Source organism: Melozone crissalis, unplaced genomic scaffold (genome assembly GCF_028551555.1).
Source record: "Melozone crissalis strain CALT ecotype California unplaced genomic scaffold, PUWL_Pcris_2 ptg000056l_1, whole genome shotgun sequence".
In the NCBI taxonomy this organism is placed as follows: Eukaryota; Metazoa; Chordata; class Aves; order Passeriformes; family Passerellidae; genus Melozone; species Melozone crissalis.
Genome location: NW_026535834.1, coordinates 9497559 through 9522015, shown reverse-complemented (window position 1 = coordinate 9522015; position 24457 = coordinate 9497559). Strand labels below are relative to the sequence as shown.

General features: G+C 46.3%; 2 protein-coding genes across 2 annotated transcripts; one reads left to right on the top strand and one right to left on the bottom strand.

The window, feature by feature from the left end:
* Positions 1-5282: 5282 nt before the first annotated feature.
* L2HGDH (L-2-hydroxyglutarate dehydrogenase) lies at positions 5283-18871 on the bottom strand. Its single transcript, XM_054286889.1, has 10 exons — positions 18795-18871; positions 16852-16967; positions 15180-15331; positions 12977-13108; positions 12272-12434; positions 11751-11785; positions 8669-8836; positions 7189-7346; positions 6202-6333; positions 5283-5493 (listed from the first exon to the last, which is right to left on the bottom strand). The coding sequence occupies exons 1-10, from the start codon at positions 18869-18871 to the stop codon at positions 5298-5300; spliced, it is 1329 nt and encodes a 442-aa protein (XP_054142864.1). The 3' UTR covers positions 5283-5297.
* A 155-nt stretch (positions 18872-19026) lies between these two features.
* On the top strand, positions 19027-24407 carry DMAC2L (distal membrane arm assembly component 2 like). Its single transcript, XM_054286912.1, has 4 exons — positions 19027-19312; positions 20492-20700; positions 22517-22688; positions 23648-24407. The coding sequence occupies exons 1-4, from the start codon at positions 19221-19223 to the stop codon at positions 23760-23762; spliced, it is 588 nt and encodes a 195-aa protein (XP_054142887.1). The 5' UTR covers positions 19027-19220; the 3' UTR covers positions 23763-24407.
* Positions 24408-24457: the final 50 nt, after the last annotated feature.

Sequence of the window (24457 nt, the reverse complement as noted above, 5' to 3'; positions counted from 1 at the left end):
CGCCGCGGTGTCGCTGCTCACCCGCCCGGCCGCGCCGCCATGGCTCGGCGGGGCCGCTCGGGGCTCGGCGGGGCCGCTCGGGGAGCGGGGAGGCGCCGGGCGGGGGTCGGGACGGGCCGGGCCGGGCCCCGCTCGCTGCGGCCCCGCTGCCGCCGCCGCCCGCGGCCGCCGCCCTGCGCGCCTGCGCCGCCCGCCCCGCGCGCCCCCTGCGGGCCGCGCCCGGAACTGCGGGCACCGAGCGGGGACTGCCCGGCCTGAGGAGAGCCCGGAACGGGGACAGCTCCGAAACTGGGGGATAATTCCTGAACTAGGGGTAATTCCTGAACCGGGGTATAGCTCCTGAACCGGGGGAAGAGCTCCCGAACTGGGGGACAGTTCCTGAACTAGGGGATAATTCCTGAACTGAAGGAGAGCTCCCGAACCGAGCGAGAGCTCCGCACTGGGGTGTAATTCCTTACTGAGGAGAGAGTTCCTCAACTGGGGGATAATTCCTCAACTGAGGGAGAGCTCCTTAAATGGGGGAAATAATTCCTGAACCGGGGGAGAGCTCCTGAGCTGGGGGATAATTCCTTCACTAGGGGAGACTTCTTTACCTAGGGGATGTTTCCTTACTGAGGGAATGTTTCCTTATGGAGGAGATGTTTCCTTATTTAAAGGCTATTTCCTTACCGAGGGGATGTTTCCTTACCTAAGGGATGTTTTCTTACCTGGAGGATATTTCCCTACCTAGAGGACATTTCCCTGCCCAAATGATATTTCCCTGTCTAGAGGATATTTCCCTTCCTAAAGGAGATTTCCCTCCCCAAAGGAGATTTTTGCGTACCCAGCCGATGTTTCCCTACCTAGAGGATATTTCCCTCCCAGATGATATTTCCTTACCTAGGGAATATTTCCTTGCCAAAAGGAGATTTACCTACCTGGAGGATATTTCCCTGCCCAAATGATATTTCTCTACCTAGAGGATATTTCCCTTCCTAAAGGATATTTCCCTCCCAGATGATATTTCCTTACCTGGGGGATATTTCCTTGCCCCAATGATTTTTCCCTACCTGGAGGATATTTCCCTACCTAGAAGCTATTTCCCTGCCCAAATGATAATTCTCTACCTAGAGGAGATTTCCCTGCCTAGGGGATATTTCCCTCCCAGATGATATTTCCCTGCCTGGAAGCAGTTTTTCTGAAGGCTCTTCCCATCCTTACCTGAACTCTGTTCTGCTCCCTGTTTGGAGGCATTTCCCTCCCTATTTAGAGACTGGTTTATTGCCTGGAAGGAATTTCTCTCCTTACTTGGACCCTGTTTTCTGTAAACTCTTCTCCCTGCCTCGAGGCAGTTTTTCTCACACCCTGGAGCTGTTTTCCTCCCCAGATGGAGAATGTTCTTATCCCAACCTGGAGGCAATTCCCATTCCAACCTCGAGGCAGTTTCCTCCCTCTCTGGAGGATGTTTTCCCACCTGCCAGCAGTTTCTCTCCACACCTGAAGGAGTTTCTCCCCCTTTTTTGAAGCAGTTCCCTCCCTGCTCCAGAGAACACCATTCCCCATTCCCTTCACCCACTCATCACCCAAACCCAGCTAAATTTTCCCTCATTTCCCTCCTGACAGCATAATATTCAAATCTTAGAATTTATATTCCCTCCACTCACCATTTTTTAAGATTTGTCCACAGAGGGAATGGATAAATTAAACCAAAGGGGGAAAAATGTGCCTTCCTGGGTAAATTAAACCAAAGGGGGGAAAATGTGCCTTCCTGGGTAAATTAAACCAAATTGGTTTAATTTCAAATGTACCTTCTTGATAGTAAAATGGTGATCCTTCTTTGTAAGATTTCCTAGAGGAGGCTGATGCATCCAGAGGCAGAAACTGCCCCACCTAGATATCTAAAATATCTATAATTTAGATATATAGATAGAATATAAATAAATATTTTGTTGGGAACCTCCCAGAGCAGCCTGGGAGGTTCCTAACAAAAATTTTATTTATATTCTATCTATATATCTAAAATATCTATTTCTGTATTTATATTGTTTCTATTTATTCCTATTTTACACTTGTTCCTCAAACCCAAACTGTGAGCAAAAAGGAAAATAAGGATGGGATAATGGTGGCACAACTCACAATTCCTCCTCCTCCCAGAATTCAGGATTGACCTTGCTGGGCACTGTTGGGGTGGGATATTGGGATATTGGGAAGGAATTCCCTGGGCAGAGCTTGGAGCACCCTGGGATGGTGGAAGGGTCCTTGGGATGGGATTTATTTCTTTCCAACCCAATCCAGCCTGGGGTTCTGGTTCTGTGACACTTCAGGGGAACAAACCACAATATTTGGTGTTCGTGCAAATATTTCTTCAGAGCTGGAGAATTCTCATGCCACCTGTGCCAACAGGCCCAGAGCAGAGCAGTCCTGTCCAGGGAGGTGAGTGAGGAAGACAAGTTTGGTCATGAGTCCCCTCCTGAAGTGATTCCTGTTACCCAGAGTGAGATCCTGCCCAGCTCAGCTGCGAATTAACAAATTCCAGTGGAACTCTTTGAGCCAGGAGAAATACACAGATTTTACAGCATTTAAAAAACCCCACCACACCATTTTAATCACAAAAGGCACATTTATGAAATCATCAAAGTGAGGCTCATTTGGAAAATAAATGATTTTCACACTTTGTGAGCAACAAGATTGATGCCTGAAAGCCTGACATCATAATCTCTGAACTTATTTTTATAACAAAAGTGTACAACTTTTATCTCTGAAGAGATTTCCATTTCACAGAATGCTACCTCAAGGTTCATAATTTAAATTTCAGATAAACTTTTCCCCCCCAAACAATCATCACCTGAGAGGAGAAAGCAGAGCGCAGGGAAATGCTGACTCAGCACTGCCCCTGCTCTCTGCTTTGCATTTTCGTGTTCTTTATTCCGTCCATGCATGTCAGGGCACACCCCGTGTGGGAGGAAGTGGCTTTTGCAATCCTTCTGTGGGATTTGCTCTTGATGGGCAACACTTGTGGCAGGGAGGGAAAACAGGATTGTGCCACTGTGGGAAGCTTTACCCAGCCCTGTGGCACTGGAACGCTTGGAATCTCTGCCAGAAGTGACCAAAACTCTGCTCTGAAGGGTTGGTGCTTGAATTTCCAGCAGGCAATTTGCTGGTAAACTAGATTTTACCAGGGGGAAAAAATTATTTATCATTATTATTATTATTATTATTATTATATTATATTTGTTTATTTTATTTAATAATAATAATAATAATAATAATTATTATTATTATTATTATTAATAATAATAATGGCAGATTAAGCCCTTTTTCCCCTCAAAAAGTGTCTCCAATCTGTACAATAAAATCAGCCTCACAGCTGCCCTCCTGTGCTAACCCACTCCCATCAGAGGAGCTCAGAAAAGAACTTTTAAAGTTATTTTCTCAATTAATTAAATTAATTCATGTCCAATTTAATTATTATTAAAAATAAAAATTAATTTTAATTGAATTAAATAATTATATTAAATTAAATTTAAATAATTATAATAATGAAAATAAAAATAATGTTAAAATCTTAATTATTATTAAAATTTAAAAAATTAATGTCCAATTTTCTGGTGCAAACTGCCCACAATTGTCTGTGCTACCCAGCAGCTGTTATTAAATCCTCAATCCTTTGTCCCTGAGGCCACACAGAATTCTGCAGGACACTCCCAGATGCTGAGCCCAGCCCTGAGTTTGCCTCAGCTCTCCCCTGTGCTCAGGGAAAATGGGAAATGTCCCTGACTCATCCCTGCTTGGGCTCCAAGGGAAGCAACCCCAACCATGACTCAGGGCAGGTTTTTCTGGAGCTTCCCTCCCTTCCCATTTCCCATTTCCTGCTCCAAAGACCATTTCCCTGGATTGCTCAAGGGGCTGCACAAAGATCAGCTCCCTTTGCATCATCAGCACCCAAAGGAAGAAACCCAAAGGCACTGATGGAGTTTCTGATCAGTGCTGATTTCCCAGCTGGAAATGAAATGAAAAGTGATTGTTTGTATCCATGTTCTGATTTCTGCTTTATAAAAAGCACAGCCAGTGATCAGACAGAGTATCTGAATTGCAGATCTGAATTGACTTGGCTTTGGTAATCCTCTTGAAGCTTATTTTTCTGTGAAATACTCTACATTGAGGCTGAAGGCTCTGAATATTGTTCTCAATCTCTGCCAAAGCCTTTAATCCCACATCAGCAGGGTTTATCCTCCTGTTCCATTACCTCCATGCCACCCAGAGGGCTGCACACCCAATCTCAGTGGCATCAGAGCCACCATGCCCGTGGCTTGTCAGGCTTCTCAGAGGAGGCAGCGCTGTGAGCACAGCCATGGCAAATCCTGGAGGAAAATCCCAGCACAGGGAGGGATCCCAGCACAGGGAGGGATCCCAGCACACACACAGGGATCCCAGCACACACACAGAGGGATCCCAGCACACACACAGGGATCCCAGCACAGGGAGGGATCCCAGCACACACAGAGGGATCCCAGCACACACAGGGATCCCAGCACACACACAGAGGGATCCCAGCACACACACAGGGATCCCAGCACACACACAGGGATCCCAGCACACACACAGAGGGATCCCAGCACACACAGGGATCCCAGCACACACAGAGGGATCCCAGCACACACAGGGATCCCAGCACACACAGAGGGATCCCAGCACACACACAGGGATCCCAGCACACACACAGGGATCCCAGCACACACACAGGGATCCCAGCACACACAGGGATCCCAGCACACACAGAGGGATCCCAGCACACACACAGGGATCCCAGCACACACACAGGGATCCCAGCACAGGGAGGGATCCCAGCACACACACAGGGATCCCAGCACACACACAGGGATCCCAGCACACACACAGAGGGATCCCAGCACACACACAGAGGGATCCCAGCACACAGAGGGATCCCAGCACACACACAGGGATCCCAGCACACACACAGGGATCCCAGCACAGGGAGGGATCCCAGCACACACACAGGGATCCCAGCACAGGGAGGGATCCCAGCACACACACAGGGATCCCAGCACACACACAGAGGGATCCCAGCACACACACAGAGGGATCCCAGCCTGCTGTGCCTGTGCTGCAGAGCCTGCCACGGCTGCTCCATGGCCAAACCTTTCTCACCACAGAGCGGGCACAGAGCGGGCACAGAACGCTGCCTGGTGGCTGTGTGTCCCTCAGGGGCAGTGCCAGGCGTCAGAGGGGCAGCAGGCAGGGTTCCTGCTGGGCTCCTGCAGGGTTCCTGCTGGGCTCCTGCCAGCATTCCTGCTGGCTCAGAGCTGGAAGCGGCGCTGCGCCTCGTCGGCGATGGCGGCGGCGATGGCCAGGGAGGAGGTGGCCGCAGGGGAGGGAGCGTTCCTGACGTGCAGGATCCTGCTGCCCACGGGCCCCGAGCCCCCGTCAAACACAAAGTCATCCACCAGATTGCCCTCACTGTCCAGGGCCTGGGCTCTCACCCCTGAGGGACCCCTGTGAAAGCAAGGAGGAGCAGGAGGAAAATGTTCTGAGTCAGGGAAGGAATTCCTGTGAGGAGGTGGGAGACAGTGAGGAGGGCAGGGAGTGCAGACAAAGCATTTCGGGGGAATTTTAACACTCAAGAGGCAGAGTGGGGGTATCTGAGAGTCATGGGATCATTGAGGTGGCCAAACTGTGACCTTAAAGCCCATCCAGTGCCACCCCTACCATGGCAGGGACACCTCCCACTGCCCCAGGCTGCTCCCAGCCCCAATGTCCAGCCTGGCCTTGGGCACTGCCAGGGATCCAGGGGCAGCCACAGCTGCTCTGGGAACTCCATCCCAGCCCCTGCCCACCCTCCCAGCCAGGAATTCCTTCCCAATCTCCCACCCAACCCTGCCCTCCCAGTTTGAGGCCATTCCCCTTGTCCTGCCCCTCCCTCTCCATCTTTCTGTGGGTTCTCCTCGAGTACTGCAAGGCCACAGTGAGGCCAACCCAGAGCTGCTCTTCTCCAGGCTGAACAATCCCAAAATTCTCAGCCTTTCCTCCCAGCAGAGCTGCTCCAGATCATCCTGGTGCCTCCTCTGGAGTGAGGAGCTCCAGGACCTCCCTGTGCTGGGACCCCCAAGCTTCTGTATCACATTTTGGTGGAGGAAGGGACTAAACCCCTGCCATGTTTTCCGCTTTTCAAACAGATTTCCCAAGAGAAGCAGCTTCCTTTACCTGAGGACATCATTGGTGGTGACCTCAGGGATGAACCTCTGCAGCTGCCTGACCTGGGCACTGAGGTTGAAGGCTCTGTACAGCTCCCCCAGGCCGTAGGACACGTTCCTCAGCACCAGCTTCCACAGCCCACTGTGGACAAAAGGGAGAAACAGCTGCACTGGGGGAAAACCTGCCTCAAATGCACCAGCTGCAGCTGCAGGAGGCAGCAAATGCAACTGCAGGGCACAATTCCCACTGCCAAAATCAGGAACACATCATGCTCTGTGTTTGAGAAATGAATGTTTGTCCTTCTCTGCTCCACCAAACCTTGCTCACAGAGCTGTGGTGCTGAATGAATTCTGAATTCCAGTCCTGGAGGTGTTCCAGGACCTGATGGGCTTGGAGCAACCTGGGCAGGGACACCTCCCACTGTCCCAGGGTGTCCAAACCCATCCAGCCTGGCCTTGGGCACTGCCAGGGATCCAGGGGCAGCCACAGCTGCTCTGGCAATTCCAGCCCAGCCAGGAATTCCCAATTCCCAATCCCCCATCCATCCCTGCCCTCTGGCACTGGGAGCCATTCCCTGGCTCCTGTCCCTCCATGCCTTGTCCCCAGTCCCTCTGCAGCTCTCCTGGAGCCCTTTTAGGCTCTGAGCTCTCCCTGGAGCCTTCTCCTCCCCAGGGGAACATTCCCAACTCTCTGTCCCAGCCCTTCTCTCCCCCCAGCACCCTGTGCAGGTATTTCATGGTGCTGTCTGAGTTGATTAGGTTATCACAGTGCAGCAGCACCTTCCAGGGAGCAGCCACATTCCCAGACTGGCTGAGACATGTCCTGGCACAAAACCCAAATATGAGACCACACAAAGCCAAATGTCTTGGGGAAGTTCACCCTCATCAGCACAAACACCCCAAAAAGGTGGGGGAAGCAGGATTTGGGCAGGAAGGGGCTCCCATGGCTCACAGCTCACCGAGAGCAGACACAGACACAGACACAAGGCATCATTACCTGTAGGTGACAGCGTCTAAGAAGTCCCCAGGGCTGAAGTCCAGGAGTTTGTAGCCCTCTCTCTTAAAGGCCAGCACTGCATTAGGGCCAAGCCAGACACTGCCATCCATCCTGGGAGTGAAGTGGAACCCCAGGAATGGGAAACGAGGGTTGGGGACCTGCAATGGGACAGCAGTGAGCAGAGCTCCTACAAACAGCAAATTTCCCATTTTATTTCCCACCACAGCAACAAAACTGTGAGTCTCAGAAGCTCAGCACTGGCTCTGAGCTGGTTTTGTTGCTGGTTAATCGTGCAGTTGTGGCATGGCATTAATTAAAGCACTGGAGAACACAGCAGGGCCAGGTAAAGCTGAATTTTAGGGAAAAGGAAAACAAATGACAGGGGGGAGAAAAAGTCCACATGATTTCTCAGGATATAAACCAACAACACCCTGATGTGATTCACCAGCAGCAATGAAAAATACAAAATATTAAAAACCCTTACTGTGTGTACAGAGCAGCCTGAACTTAGCAGGTTAATGCTAATAATAATGCTAATAATGCTAATAATAATAAATCTGCATGTTCTTTTTTTGTTCCACTTCCTCCCATCCCAAGACAGGGTCCCGAATCATTCCCAGGTGAGATCAGACAAACAGCAATGCCCAGCATTCCAGTTTTCCCAAAGATCCAGTGTTCAGCATGCAAAGCCAATCTCATATTCAGAAAATCAGTATTTAAATGGACAGAATTGGATAAAATGCTGCCCTAGCAATTCTCTCCACTTGATCTGGGATTCATTTTCTGTCTGGGATTGTTGCTCTTCATCCCATTATTTCTCTATATTAGGTGTAGAAAGGTTGTTTTCTTTTCACCCACATCTATTTTTAATGACAAAATCAGCTAATTCAAAAATAAGGTTAAGAGGAGAATACCTAAATCTGAGTGCTGGGTATTGGCACAAAAGATGAAACCCTTGATCAATAATTTATCCCAGAATCACTGGGGTTGGGAAAACCTCCAGTGCCACCTGTGAATCTCCTGAGGGTACCTTCAACCCCTTTGTCCAGATTATCAATAAAGAGATTAAACAGGACTGTTATAATTATTGAATAATAAATAATAATTTACTGTCACCTCTCCCTCACTACAGATTCATATTAGGACACATAGAAATAATTTACAGTTTTCTGGATATGTGGCAATGTGATATTCCATCTTTTCTCTGTTAAGTAGAAAAACCCCAAAAATAAAAGCATAAACAAAACAACTGGCAATAACTTGCTATTTGGTACTTCCATGTTTTCCTCAATTAACCAAAAAAAATGAACAAAAAATGAACAAAAAATGAACAAAAAATGAACAAAACCCAACTGTCCTGTCCCAAACCAGCCCAATCTCCACCCACGTGTGTGCGTCACTGCCTGACAGAAACAAACAGAATTTTCCCTTTTTCCTGCATTTGAGCAGCTCTCAGGGCACACAGAGCAGGGGCACTCACTGGATAAATATTTCCTTTCACCAAATAAGACTTTTCAGGTTTTAGCAGCAGGTAATCCCCCCGGAAAGGGACGATCCTGGGCTGGGGGCTGCAGCCGCTGATCCGCGCCAGGCGGTCGGAGTGGAGCCCAGCACAGGTCAGGATGTGCCCACAGGACACCTCCTGCCCCTGGGGAGCAAAACCAGCAAAAATTCAATTAATCAATGAAATAAATAAACAGAATCAAATCGATAACATTTATTGGACTTATAGGAAAAAACCACATCAAAATTCTACTTATCGGCTAAGTAAAACACCCAGGAAAACCCCACGGGCATTTATTTAAATAATAAATAAATGAATTTAGGGACAGGACACCTCCTGCCCCTGGGGAGCAAAAACAGCAAAAAATTCAATTAATAAATGAAATTAATAAATAGAATTAAATCAATAACATTTATTGGACTTATAGAAAAAAAACCACATCAAAATTCTATTTATCGGCTAAGAAAAACACCCAGGAAAACCCCACGGGCATTTATTTAAATAAATAAAATTTATTTCACTTATTAAAAAAAATCAAAATTCTATTTATCTGCTAAAAAACACCCAGAAAAACCCCACAGACATTTATTTACATAAATAAAATTTATTTAACTTATTAAAAAAAACACATCAAAATTCTATTTATCGGCTAAGAGAAACACCCAGAAAAACCCACAGGCATTTAAAAGCTTATTAAAAAAAAACCCCAAAACATCAAAATTCTATTTATCTGCAAAAAACTACCCAGAAAACCCCCATAGGCATTTATTTAAATAAATAAAATTTATTTAACTTATTAAAAAAAAAAAAAACACATAAAATTCTATATAACTGCTAAAAAAACACCCAGGAAAACCCACAGGCACTCATTAAAATAAATAAAATTTATTTAACGTATTAAAAAAATATTTACTTAACTTATAAAAAAAACCAAAAACACATCAAAATTCTATTTATCACTATAAAAAAAACCACCCAGAAAAAAACCCACAGGCATTTATTTAAATAAATAAAATTTATTTAACTTATTTTTTAAAAAATTAACATATTTAAGTAAGTTAAATAAGGATGGTCACTGATTTGACCCCACAGGGTGGGAACAGCTATAAATGTGTGGAGAGTTGCTAAATATTAAACACCTTTACCATCTAAATAAATAAATACAGAAAAATCAAAAACTTACCCATAAATCAATTCATATTTAAGTATAAAACTTATAAATAAATCAATTAATCAATACATAAAAATCAATTAACTTATTTAAAATGGGAATCCATCACCCACTTCAACAACAAGGGCAGCTGAATTTATTTATTTATTAAATAAATAAATTTCTTTAAATAAATAACATTTATTTAACTTATTTTTTAAAAAATATAACTTATTTCAATAGGTTAAATAAGGATGTTCACTGATTTGACCCCACAGGGTGAGAGCACATACATAAATTGACAGCACACAGGTGTGGAGAGCTGCTAAATATTAAACACCTTTACCATCTAAATAAATAAATACATAAAAATAAAAACTTGTACCTAAATCAATTCATATTTAAGTATAAAACTTATGCATAAATCAATATATAAAAATCAATTAACTTATTTAAAATGGGAATCCATCACCCACTTCAACAAGGGCAGCTGCTGTCCCACAGCCACTGCCCAAAAACTGATCCCTGCACCCAGAAAAACCCAAAGGCTTTTATTTATTTAAATAAATAAATTTATTTAAATGAATAAAATTTGTTTAACTTATTTTTTGAAAAATTAAACTTATTTAAGTAAGTTAAATAAGGATGTTCATTGACTTGACCCCACAGAGTAGGAACAGCACACATTTAGATGGTAAAGGTGTTTAATATTTAGCAGCTCTCCACAAAATCAAAAACTTACCCATAAATCAATTAATATGAATAAAACTTATAAATAAACCAATTAATCAATACATAAAAATCAATTAACTTATTTAAAATGGGAAATCCATCACCCACTTCAACAAGGGCAGCTGCTGTCCCACAGCCACTGCCCAAAAACTGATCCCTGCACCCAGAAAAACCCAAAGGCTTTTATTTATTTAAATAAATAAATTTATTTAAATAAATAAAATTTATTTAACTTATTTTTTTAAAAAAATTAACATATTTAAATAAGTTAAATAAGGATGTTCAATGATTTGACCCCATAGGGTGGGAACAGCTGTAAATGTGTGGAGAGTTGCTAAATATTAAACACCTTTAGCATCTAAATAAAGAAATAAATAAAAATCAAAAATTATTATCTATTTATTTAGCTTAGTACCTGCTTTTAAATATGATTTTTTTTCAACTGAAAAATATTTGCATGAAAAAACCCCAGTATTTGGTGGAAAAAACCCACCAGTATTTGGTGTAAAAAAACCCCAGTATTTAGTGGAAAAAAACCACTAGTATTTGGAGGAAAAAATGTTAACAGATTTTGGAAGCTGCTTTTTAATGAAAGAGCAAAAAATAGAGGAGAAAAAAGCAGCAGAACTAAATTAAAAATGACCAGAGGGGTTGTGGAGTTGTTTTTGTGGCAGACATTCCCTCCTGAAGGTGAAGGGGTACAAGCACAGTCCTGACTGCAGGAACTGCAGCTGCCACTGCTCTGATGAGAAAATGATAATAAAATGATAATAAAATGATAATAAAATTATAATAAAATGATGCTAAAAGCCTCCTTATCACTTTGTGGATGCCAGAGCCCAAAAGCAAACATGAAAATTGGTGTTTGTCACCAGATGGACGAGTCATAAAGGAGTTCTTGGAAGTATCAGCATCAGATTGTGCAAATAAAGCAGATAAGGGATGTTGGATGTCAGTTATAGTTTAATATTTTACATCATCATCATTATTATTTATTTATTTGACATCCTCATTGTTAAGAGCTGATTGCAGTTGTTTTATCAAACTGGTCATGTTGCTGCACAGCAAATTTTTAATCTTTTTTTTTTCTTAATTATTAATTCACAAGAAAAATAAATCTGAAAAGGAGAAGCAGCTTCCTGGAAGGAATAATGAGAATTTATTTTCCAGCCTTACCTTTTTGCTCCTAACAATGACTGGGTACTTCAGCCCTGAAATGGAATTAGACAAGAGAGGGAATTACTGCAACAGGCACCAGAGACCTGACAGAACAGGAAGGAATTTCCCTCTGGGATATCTCCAAGCTATGTAAGAACAGCTCTGGCCATCATTAAATTGTTGGACATGACTGGATTTATTTATTAATTAATAGGGGCTTTATTCTTCCCTCTGTGTGCCAGCAAAGATTTCAGGATAAGGAAAATCACTATCACAAAAATAAACATGCAAGATCCAGATAAATCTGATTTTAAGAGAGAACAACTTTATTTCTCCATTTTGCTCTCACTTGTTTCAGCAGAAGGGTGACCCACCTACAAAAAACCCCAAGTGAGTTTGCTGAATGCTCTCACTAAGATAATTTTGCCTTTTTTCTCATCCCCAGGAGACAGAAAAATTCAGAAATGTTTAAAAAATTGTGCTTTGAACAAAATCTTTGTAGTAAATGGAGGGGAAAAAAATAAAAATTGCAGCCTTACCATCTTCACTTTGTGCAGGACTTTCTTTGGCCATCTCCATGTCTGTGACTTCAAAACCAGTCAGGATTGTGCCCCCTGCTTCCTGGAAGTCTCTGGCATAGGACTGGGCCACTTGTTTGTAATCCACAATGCCAGTGTAGGGAGAGTCCAGGGCCATCAGTCCCTGGCAGGGTTTGAGACACAGAGGAAAAGTGAAAATTGGAATATTTCATTGGGAATGTCTGCAGGGCCATGGGAAGGGAGTGCTGCTGTCCCTCCTTGTGCTCAGCTGGATCTGGAACACTCCAAGGATGTTTTAGGGAGCAGATCCAAAATGTTTACAGGGAAAATGAAAATATTGTTTTCCAGAAAACTTCTCTCTGTATCTACAACCACTCCTGAGTGTCACAGCTGCCAGCTGAAACAGCACAGGGAATTCACATCCAGCTTCTCCTTCCAAACAAAGGCAGAACAATCAATAACAAATCTGTATTCCACAAACTCCACACGTTCCTCCTGCTGGGAAAATAAACAGGCTGAGAAGTGCTACATAACAACCTCACTGAAATGGGCTGGATCCAAAAACACTTTTATGGATGGGAAGGAACTTCCAGGCTCTTCTGAACTTGGAGCTCAAGGCCAGAAATGTATTTGTGTTAAATTAAAAGATGTTTTCACCTGAGAAACAGCTCCTACAAGGCAAAGAGAAGGATGGCAAGCCCTTACCCTGCAGAAGGGCTCCTTCTCCTGGATTTCCTTGGCCCCAATGAGTTTCAGCCCTGGGACATTGTTCTGCAGCCCCCTCTCGTACAGAGCTTTGAGCCTTGGGATCTCATCCTGCTCCACAGCCACAATCAGCTTGGGGAAGGAACAAAGGAACAGCAGTGAGAAAAACAGAGCAGGGCAGCTCTGGCATCAAGCACAAGCAGCAGGAATGAGTGAACAATGAATCCAGGGGTGAACAATGGTTGGTGCCATTAACTGCACAGAATTCTGTTGCAGGAAGCACTAATAAATACAGCACAGAGAATTAAAAAAGAAATGCTAAACTGCAGTTTGAGTTACAATCAATTGACAATATTTGCCAGAAGCAGACTGAGACTACAAGTCTTCATGAGAAGGAAGAGAATTTGAATTTGAAGAACCACTGGGATGCTTTCAAAAACAAAACTGAACTGAACCCAAGATGTACGAACCTCCAAGAGCTTTGATAAGAGAGTGGGGACATGTTCTGACATGGCCTGAGTGGAATTGTACCAGTTTCATTTAACCAAGGAGTCTGCTCACAGCCATCTGAGGAGATAAATGCAGACAGAATCCCCTGTGCCAGCTTTGCACAGCCCATGATCCTGCTCAGCTCTGGCACCTCCCAGGGGAAGCTCTCCAAGCCTGGGGCTGCTCCAGGGAAAGCTGGGGAAGCTCCACCATGATCCCCCCTGGAATGAGCTGCCAGGGAGTGCCAGGGAATTGTGGAATTGTTCAGGCTGGAAAAGCTCTCTGAGAGCCCAACTGATCCCCCAGCACTGCCAGGGCCACCCCTGCTCCGTGTCCCCACGTGCCACATCCACAGGGACTATAAATCCCCCCAGGGATGGGGAGTCCAGCACTGCCAGGGCTGGACAAACCTTTCAGGAAGGAATTTCCCCAATAAATACCAAACCTAAAGCTTCACAGTGTGACCTGAGGCCGTTCCCTCTGCTCCTGTCCCTGTGTCCCCTCCTGGCAGGAGCTGTGCAGAGCCACAAGGGCCCCTGAGCCTCCTTTGCTCCAGGCTGAGCCCCTGCCCAGCTCCTCAGGGATTCTGCAGCCCCTGCCCAGCTCCTCAGGGATTCTGCAGCCCCTGCCCAGCTCCCTCAGGGATTCTGCAGCCCCTGCCCAGCTCCTCAGGGATTCTGCAGCCCCTTCCCAGCTCCTCAGGGATTCTGCAGCCCCTGCCCAGCTCCCTCAGCCTCTCCTGGGGCTCCATTCCCTTCCCTGGACAGCTCCAGCCCCTGCTGTGCCTTTGCTGGGAGGAGCCCAGAGCTGTCCCCAGCACTGGAGGTGGCCCAGCAGTGCCAGCACAGGGGACAAGCCCTGCCCTGCTCCTGCTGCCACCCTGCAAAAATATAAACCATGATCATAAATCATCAACCAATCATCCATCAAATTTCAGGTTCTTGTAGCTCTTAAAAGGATGACACTGAAGATGTCCAGATGGTTGCCACACACACCCAAGGACAAAAGACTTAGTCCTGACCTTACTGCTGGTTTTTGCTAGGTATATACATACATATATACATATACACAGATACATGCAAGTATCTGTGCTCCAGTGGAGATGCCTTGGACACCTTGGTACAAAATACACAAATTCAGCTGCCCCAGGCTCCAGCTGAGCCCCTGAGGACAGCTCTGAGCAGGCTGTCCCCTCAGGGGTGCTGCTGCACAGAGCCACAGTGCCACCCTGTGCCCAGCCTGGCAGCACAGGCAGCATGGACAGCTCCCAGAAAATCCTGGAATTCAAATTTATCCCTCAGGGCCTTGGGGTCAGGACAGAGAATCCTGTGGCAACAGCAGCTCAATGCCCAGTGAGAGGTGGAAAACCTGAACTGAGTGTTAGGAACACTGGGAAATGGAGACAGAACTCTGTTTCACTGAGCCTGACCACACCTGGCACGCTCTGCCCAGCCCTGGTCCTCACCTTGCACCAAAGACACTGAATTAAAAATGGCTCAGAGCATGAAGACAGCGTGGGGAGATCATGAAAAACCTTCGCTCAAACTGCAAGGGATGACCTGGGGGCAGGAGGGGATTGTGGACATGACACACATTGATGTACAAAATTATCTGCGGCTGGGAGAGTGAGGAGAAAACCCACAAGCAGGCCTGGCAGCACACACCACAGAGCCTCAGCTGGCAGGTGAAGCAGGGAACCCCAGCCCTCCTGTACCTTCCCACACTGCTTGTAGGGAATGCCCTTCTGGTCACAGTATCTGTAGCACAGGGCTGCCCCCTGCACGCACAGCCTGGCCTTCAGGGAGCCGGGGCTGTAGTAAATCCCACTGTGGATCACTCCACTGTTGTGGCCACTCTGGTGATGGGCTGGGGAGAAAGGAAAACACATTGTTAGAACTCATTGTTCCCAGTGAACCACTCCTGCTGTCAGAAACACGAGTGAACTGAGGTCCTGCCTTAAATCAGCATTATAGGACATGATGAAGTGAGAGAGCTGCACAATTAATTCCTGCCCTGGCCTCAAAAGGTCACAGAAACACTGACACAGCCAGCCCTGGTTAATGATAATCCATCACAGCCTGCACTGTGTTGGACCAACAGGGAAAAAAACCCTAAAACAACAAATTTTTCCTTCAAGAACAAACCAATCAATCAAAACAGGCTGAAATTCAATTTTAAAATCCAATTTTTACAACAAAATGCATCTCTTAGGGCCTCATCCAACATAATATCTGTCCAATCCACAATTCCTTTGGATGTGCTGGCAGGCCTGGGAGGATTTTTGAGTATTTGTGAACTGGATTAAGTTGTTATTTCCTCTTTGCAAATAGATAAAATAGAGGTGAAAAATACCATAAATACTTTTACTGAAGTAATTTGGTCAGGTTCCTCTCCCTCTTTAAGATGTGGATGCCCAAAGGTCACTCCTGCTTGGCACTCCCACAGCTGTGTGTCTTGGGGATAAAAAGTCATTTTTATCCCCATATCTCCATAGGCTGATGGAGCTATTTCAGACAAGATTTTGGGCTCACAGGTCCTGTTTGGAGTTAATCACTGATGTCTACACCTTGGGATTCTGCCAGCTCCATGCAGAACCTGCCTGTGCCCTCCCACAAGCCGCACTATTCCTTACCCTGGTTACTCCCCCTCATCCTCTCTCCTGCCATTCCTGAGCTGCTGCAGCCCCAGCAGTCCCACTGCAGCTTGCACAGGAGATTTGAACCCAAAATTCCCAATCTGCAGCCTCAGCAGAGAAGCACAGACTGATGAAACTCTGCTGAAGGACACATCCTTGGGAGAAGGGTGAAAGAAATCCCTGTTAGGGGACAGCCTTGGCACTGACATGCAGTCTCAAGCTGCTCCAAGGGAAATTTAGGTTGGATATCAGGAAAAAGTTTTTTACAGAAAGAGTGACAAAGTTCTGGAATGGCTGCTGGGGAGGTGGTGCAGTCCCCATCCCTGGGTGTGCTTAACAAAGCCTGGATGTGGCACTGGGTGCCAGGGGTGAGCTGAGCTGTTGGGGCTGGGTTGGACTCGATGATCCTGAAGGTCTCTCCCAGCCCAGGGATTCTGTGAATTCTGTGAGAGCCAGCACAGAATTCCACGATGGTTTGGCATGGAAGGGACTTTAGAGATCACCACTAAAGAGATCACCTCATCCCAGCCCTGCCATGCTCAGGGACACCTTCCACTATCCCAGGCTGCTCCAATCCCTGTCCAGCCTGGCCTGGAAATGGGAAATCCATCACCCACTTCAACAACAAGGGCAGCTGCTCTCCCACAGCCACTGCTCCCTGCACACAGATATCCATGGGGCGCTGAGGTTCTGGCAGAGTGACCTCGGGCACAGCCTCCCCCGGGTCCCTGTCCCCTGTCCCGCTCCCTACCGGGCTCCTGCTCCTTCTCCAGCACGGCCAAGGCCAGCGAGGGGTGGCGCTGCAGCAGCTCCCGGGCCGTGGCCAGGCCCACGATCCCCGCACCAACCACGGCCACGTCGAACGAGCTGCGGGGACAGCGACAAGGGATGGTGTGAAAAACGAGTATTTTGTGTTTGGCTTTTCACAAATATTCAGATGAATATTGTATGTGCTGTGTTAGAAAGTGATGCTGTGTTAATTCTCTTAAGCAGTGTGTTAAATATAGTTTTAGGTTATAACAAAATGTTAAGATAGAAACGATGCTATGTAGGATACTTTTTCTAAAGAAAGGACTGGCAGTGAGATAGCAGCCACAGGACACCTGAATCTCTCAGAGAAAGAGAATTTATTGCTCCATTATCAGGAGAAATGAACTTCTTCCCGCCTCAAAGGTGCTGTCAGGATTCAGAGGAAGAAGCTGACACTGCCCAGACAGAATCCTGTGTTTGAATGGAATTTATGCATCATGGATGAGCTGCATGAATATGCAACAGGCTGGTGCTTTTAAGGGTTAATCCTCTGTTAACGTGGGGCCTTTTTTGGGCTTCGGTACCCGGACTGTCTGTAACTCTGTTTCTATTGTCTCATATTGTCCTAATCCAATTTATTATGACTCTAATTGTATTACTATTTTTATAACCATTTTATTACTATTAAACTTTTAAAATTTTAAAAACAAGTGATTGGCGTTTTTTCACAAACAGGGATAGGGGAAAAAGGTGGGGATAGGGGAAGGGCATGTCAGGAATAGAGGGGAAAGGGGACGGGGAAAGGACAGGGAAAAGGGATATAAAAGAAGGAGATATAAGGAATAAAGAGGATATAGGGGAGAGGAAAACGAGATAGAGAAAAGGGGGTAGGGGCAATTAATAATGTAAAGGGGTAAAGGATAGAGATGGCAGATAAAGGATATAGGGGAAGTGGCTATAGAGAATATAGGGGATAAAGGAGAGAGGAAAAGGGGATGGGGAAAGGTGATATAGCAAACATAGAGGATACAGGAGAGAGGGATAGGGGACGGAGGAAAGGATCGGGGAAAATGATATGGAAAGTGTGAAAAACGCCAATCACTTGTTTTAAAAATTTTAAAAGTCTAATAGTAATAAAATGTTATAAAAATAGAAATACAATTAGACTAATAATAATTTAGACAATTTGGATGTCCAAATTGGGACAATATGAGGACAATATGAGGCAATAAAACAAAGAGTTACAGACAGTCCAGGTACCTTTCCTGGGCAAAATAAGCCCGAAAAAAACCCCACGTTAACAGAAGATTAACCTTTATAAACAATAGCCTGTTGCATATTCATACACCTCATCCATGATGCATAAATTCCATTCAAACACAGGATTCTGGCTGGGCAGTGTCAGCTTCTTCCTATGGATCCTGACGGCGTCTCCAACCCTGAGCAAGGCAGGAAGAAGTTTGTTCTGATAATGGAGCAATAAATTCTCTTTCTCTGAAAGATTCAGGTGTCCTGTGCCTGCTATCTGGTGTGAGTCCTTTCTTTAAAAAAAGTATCTTACATAGCATAGTTGCTATTGTAACATTTTGTTATAACCTAAACCTATATTTAACACACTACTTAAGAGAATTAATACAGCATCACTTTCTAACACAACACATACAATATTCATTTGAATATTTGCGAAAAGCCAATCATAAAACACGCATTTTTCACAAAAAGGAACAGGGAAGTGGATAAAGTAAAAAGAGAGGGGAAGGGGTGAGGGGAAGGGGGACAGGGATAAGGTGACGGTGACTGGGACAAGGGACGATACAGGGTTAGGGGAAGGGGTGAGGGGAAGGGGGACAGGAATAAGGTGACGGTGACTGGGACAAGGGAAGATACAGGGTTAGGGGAAGGTGCCGCTGTGTGCCGGTGTGTGCCGCTGCCCCCCGGCCTCACCTTTGCCGCCGGCTCTGGAGCCGCCACAGCGCCGGGGCCCCGCCCGGGCCCGCGCGGCCCCTCAGCGCCGCCGCCATCTTGGGGGCGGAGGGACCGCCGGGGCCGCCCGTCCTTCTCTCCTCCTCCTCCTCTTCTCCTCTCCTCCTTCTCCTGCTGCTGCCCCTGTCCCTCCTGCTGCTGCCCCTGTCCCTCCTGCTGCTGCCCCTGCCCTCCTGCTCCGCTCCGCTCGGCCGGGCAAGGTTCGGCCTCTGGGCGCCGGGGGCAGCCCGGGGGCGGTGCCGGCCCCCCTGCAGCCGTGGGCCCCGCCGGGTCCCAGCCCCGCTCAGGCCGTGAGGGCGGCGCGGCCTCCACCTCCCGGTGCCGCAAATAACACCAAATAACACCGACTAACAGCTCCCTTTCCCCTCTCCCGTCTGCGACAAGGTGATGATGGCCTTGGGGACGCTCCTGAGGAAGCCGCCGCTGCCGCCGGGCAGTTGTAGATCCTTCTGGGGATGGCTGAATGCCGTGTTCAACAAGTAAGAGTGAGTCGCTGGTTAATAATTAACTTTCAGATCCCTCAAATTCTCTGCGCGGTTTGTGAAGCGGAACAATCAAGTCCCTACGCTGCAGAAAACGTTTTCTGTCATTAATGCTCCTCTTTCTCTCCAGATTGCATGCAGGTTGTTGGCAAGGGGTCATTCCATGTCTGCTTCCCCTTCCAAAGCCGTGACCTTCCAGAGCAAGGTGCGGGCTCTGCCCCTGCCCCGGCCACATGGATCCCATCCCTAAATCCTGCTCTTCCTTGACCCCCAAACTCACCTTAACCAGTGGCACTGTTTTCTTTCCTTACAGACATGGAAGGAAACAGTTAAGTCCAGGTGTATTTGTATTCTTCTTTTTCTAAAGAGCATCTGCCACTTAAGTTAAAAAACCTCACACCAGATTAATGTGAAAAACGTCAATCATTTGTTTTTAAAATTTTAAAAGTTTAATAGTAATAAAATGGTTATAAAAATAGTAATACAATTACAGTAATAATAATTTGGGCAGTTTGGATTAGGATAATATGAGACAATAGAAACAAAGAGTTATGCACACTCCGGGTGCCTTTTCTGGGCAGCACAAGCCCGAAAAAGGCCCCACGTTAACAGGATAAACCCTTAAAAGCACCAGCCTGTTGCATATTCATACAGCTCAGCCATGATGCATAAATTCCATTCAAACACAGGATTCTGGCTGGGCAGTGTCAGCTTCTTCCTATGGATCCTGGTGGTGTCGTCCTGCCCGAGTGAGGCAGGAAGAAGTTCATTTCTCCTGGTAATGGAGCAATAAATTTTCTTTCTCTTTCTGAAAGATTCAGGTGTCCTGTGGCTGCTGTCTCAGTGTGAGTCCTTTCTTTAAAAAAGTATCTTACATAGCACAGTTTCTATTTTAACATTTTGTTATAACTAAAACTATATTTAACACACTACTGAAGAGAATTAACACAGCATCACTTTCTAACACAACACATACAACATTCATTTGAATATTTGCCAAAAGCCAATCACAAAATACACATTATTCACATTAAACACCGCGCGGTCCAAAACTCACCCGCGAACCATTCGTGGTAAATCACATCCTCACTTTTCTGACCGTGCACATAACCAGAGATGTGCTGTGGAACATTTCATTACCCGAGGACTAATGGTGCGTGCTCTGTGTGCCCGCAGGGTGGACCACGAGCGCATCCGCGCGGTGGGCCCGGACCGGGCGGCCTCGGAGTGGCTGCTGCGCTGCGGGGCCCTGGTGCGCTACCAGGGCTCGCCCAAGTGGCAGCAGGACTACAACGCGCTGCCCAGCGGGCCCCTGGGCAGGTACCGCATCGAGGCCATCAGCGCCACCGACTCCTGCATCATGTACAGAGGATTCGACTACCTGGGTAACGTGCGCGTGGGGAAACGGCAGTCTCGCTTGGGTTTGGAATTTTAGAAGTTTAATAGGTTATAAAGATAGTAATATAACTAGGGTAATAATGATTTGGACAGTTTGGATTAGGACAATATGAGACAGCAGAAACAAAGAGTTATGGGGGTCTAGGTACCTTTTCTGGGCAAAATAAGTCCAAAAAAGGCCCCACGTTCACAGAGGATTAACCCTTAAAAGCACCAGCCTGTTGCATATTCATACAGCTCATCCATGATGCATAAATTCCATTCAAACACAGGATTCTGTCTGGGCAGTGTCAGCTTCTTCCTCTGGATCCTGACAGCGCATTCCAGGCAGGAAGAAGCTCATTTCTCCTGATAATGGAGCAATAAATTCTCTTTCTCTGAAAGATTCAGGTGTCCTGTGGCTGCTATCTCACTGCCAGTCCATTCTTTAAAAAAAAGTATCTTACATAGCACAGTTTCTATTTTAACATTATGTTATAATCTAAACTCTATTTAACACACTACTTAAGAGAATTAACACAGCATAACTTTCTAACACCACACATACAATATTCATTTGAATATTTGCCAAAAGCCAATCATAAAAACCGCATTTTTCACATTGTGGTGATTGTTCTTAATAGATTTCATTTGAATTGCATCAAAATATGAATAATGGTGTCATTTTCTCATTCCTTAGCTAGATACTGATAAATAATTTGTGATTTTTTTTTTTCCCCTTTATAAATATTTATCAGTCCCCAAGGTTTTGCTGGAGGTGTGGTATGAAATGGAAAGACTTTGGGAATTTCAGCTTTTACCTGATGTGACCATAGCACTAAGGAAGTGCCACAAATTTTGAGGAGTTCGTAGCAAAAAGCACTAAAAATACTATTTTTCTTCTGCACCAAGGGATGATTTTGGTGTCTCTGAAGTTGTAATTCTGCTCATTATCCAGGCATTTATGATGTCTTCAAAGACAAATAAAAAAGAGATTCTCTTAAAAATAAGAGATTAAACAAGTGTTTCAGGTGGTCTTTAAGTAACAGAAACCAAAATGGGAACAGGCTGTTCATAGCAAGGGACCCTGAATTTCTGCCATTTGCACTTTCTTATGTCAGTCATTGTTTCTTACCCAAAATTGTGTAGGTTTGTGTTACTTGCCCATTTCAAAGCTCTTGAAATCTTACTGAAACAATTCAAACCCTGAGGTTTTCCTAAATCTGAAGGACTTTGGAGATTGATTGTGTGGTACAGCCCCCTGTATGAAGGGATGTGTTGCTGGGTGGTTTGGGGGGCAGTTACTGAATTGAGAATTTAACAACCAGCACAGGCTTGTTTGTGTTCAGGGGCACAAAACCAGGGAATGATTCTGTGTTTTTATTGCTTTTACTGGAGAGCTCTGGGTGTCAGGGGCACAGACCCAAACCTGACTCTTAACATGGCTTCAGGATGAACATGGTTTTATACCTTTATCCTTATATAACTACATATTAGTTATTAAACTTCTATTGTTCTGTTGTACACATTGATTTCATCCAAGCATGGATTTTGTAATTCCCATCAAACCCCAACATCGTTTCTCATTATTCTTGTTAGCATTGAACAATAATTATGTCCAATTACCAAACAATCATTGCACCTAACAATCCTGTCATTTTTCATGGTCATTCAGTGATTATGCAGGTGCAGCCTGACATTTCCCAGGGCCTGCAGGGCTGTCCTTCCTGTCTAACTCCCCTGCATACTCCGTGCTTTTAGAAACATTTTATCCCTGTAGTGTCAGGCTGGGGCTGTGGAGCAAAGCCTGCCCTGTGCCTGCAGATGGCCTGGAGCACGTCAGGGACATCAGGCTGGAGAAGTGCATGTACATCCAGGACCAGTGCCTGCAGAGGCTCAGCGAGACCAGCACCCTCCAGAGGAGCCTGCAGCAGCTGAAGATCATCTCCTGTGGCAACGTCACCGACACAGGCATCCTGGCACTGCACAGGCTGGCGTGCGTCGGGCACGGGGCTGCCACTGCTCTGGGGGACTGGGAGTGGGACTGGGACTGGGGTTGGGATTGGGAGTGGGAGTGGGACTGGGGTTGGGATTGGGGTTGGGATTGGGACTGGGAATGGGGTTGGGATTGGGGTTGGGACTGGGACTGGGATTGGAACTGGGACTGGGATTGGGGTTGGGGTTGGAACTGGGATTGGGGTTGGGATTGGGACTGGGACTGGGATTGGGGTTGGGATTGGAACTGGGATTGGGATTGGGGTTGGGACTGGGATTGGGGTTGGGGTTGGGACTGGGATTGGGATTGGGACTGGGATTGGGGTTGGGATTGGGACTGGGATTGGGGTTGGGATTGGGGTTGGGACTGGGATTGGGACTGGGGTTGGGGTTGGGACTGGGATTGGGGTTGGGACTGGGATTGGGACTGGGACTGGGACTTGGACTGGGATTGGGATTTGGGATTGGGACTGGGACTGGGATTGGGACTGGGACTGGGATTGGGACTGGGATTGGAACTTTGATTGGGACTGGGATTGGGATTTGGGACTGGGATTGGGGTTGGGATTTGGGACTGTGCTGCCTGCGGGGGCTCTGGGGTGGCTGGGTGGGCTCAAGGATAAGTAACGAATGATCAGCTTGGCTGCTGTTCTGAGCCCTCTCCTCAGCAGCTCTGCACAGCTCCACACAGTCACAGGTTTGGCTGTGTCCTGTAGCTTTCAGTGCTTGTCCACCTCACAGCTTCCTCAGGGTCTGGGACAGACCTGGGTGCAATTGGGCACTGCAGCTAAAAACCCCAAACACCCACTTCAGAAATAAACTTCCGGCAGAACCAGTTAAAATACCAAAAATCCCAGTCACCATTTAAAATACTCAAAACAGCTGCAGTAGAATAATTTCTCCAATTTCTCTGTCAGCAATTCAATACTAGCTGTCAGTTTTCTTTTTGAATATTTACAGGAACCTGAAATATTTGTATCTGAGTGACCTTCCTGGGATCAGAGAGAAGGAAAGAACCTGCCGTGTCCTTCAGCAGGCACTGCCCAAGCTGGAGCTGGAGCTGGATTTGGAATAAACACAGCAGCACACAACTGAGATGTGTTCCCTAGGGTTTGTGTCATTTTGCATCAGTGAAGTTGTAGACACCCCTGTGCTTCCATAAGCCCAGCTCTCCCAGTCCAGCCCCACAGGTGGATGTGACCTTTTAAGAAATCATGCAATTAATTTTTATTGAGCTTAAACTCAGTGGAGGATCAACAGCAGACAGGGCAGGGCTCTGCACGTAGGCATCTGTTTGCTGTTTTTGTAGCAAGCTCTGGACACCTCAGTGAGGAGTTCTCAGTGTTTCATTGCACAGAAGCAGAGTGGCCCTGGGGGAACGTCGGGGGGTGTGTGGTCAGTGCCTGGTGCTGTTCCTCTGGCAGATCTCACCCAGTAGGTGGGTGCTGATTAATAAAGAGGTTCTGGGGTTTTTTTGTGTTCTTCACACTTGGAGTTTGTCTGGTTCGGTGATGTGCAGGCAGGCAGGGCCACCCCTCAGAGCACTGAGCTGCTGAGGGAAGCAGGCTGTTTGTGCAGGAGCAGCAGCTCTGGGACACAGCCCTGGGCACCCTTTGGTGAGTGCTGATGGCCTGCAGCAGCTCTGTGAGCTCTGGAGCTGCATCCCCATCCCTCCTGAGACAGAAAAGCCATTGAGAATTGCTGAGGTTGGAAAAGTCCTCTGAGACCATGGGAGTCCAAATGTTCCCCAGCACTGCCAAGGCCACCAGT

Excerpts from the sequence above, each read along its gene's own strand:
- L2HGDH (XM_054286889.1), bottom strand. The coding sequence starts at position 18,871 with ATGGCGGCGGCGCTGAGGGGCCGCGCGGGCCCGGGCGGGGCCCCGGCG. Across the intron at positions 16,968-18,794 it reads CTCCAGAGCCGGCGGCAAAG|CTCGTTCGACGTGGCCGTGG; the intron begins GTGAGGCCGGGG and ends CTGTCCCCGCAG. Across the intron at positions 5,494-6,201 it reads ACCACCAATGATGTCCTCAG|GGGTCCCTCAGGGGTGAGAG; the intron begins GTAAAGGAAGCT and ends TTGCTTTCACAG.
- DMAC2L (XM_054286912.1), top strand. The coding sequence starts at position 19,221 with ATGATGGCCTTGGGGACGCTCCTGAGGAAGCCGCCGCTGCCGCCGGGC. Across the intron at positions 19,313-20,491 it reads CTGAATGCCGTGTTCAACAA|GGTGGACCACGAGCGCATCC; the intron begins GTAAGAGTGAGT and ends GTGTGCCCGCAG. Across the intron at positions 22,689-23,647 it reads CTGGCACTGCACAGGCTGGC|GAACCTGAAATATTTGTATC; the intron begins GTGCGTCGGGCA and ends GAATATTTACAG.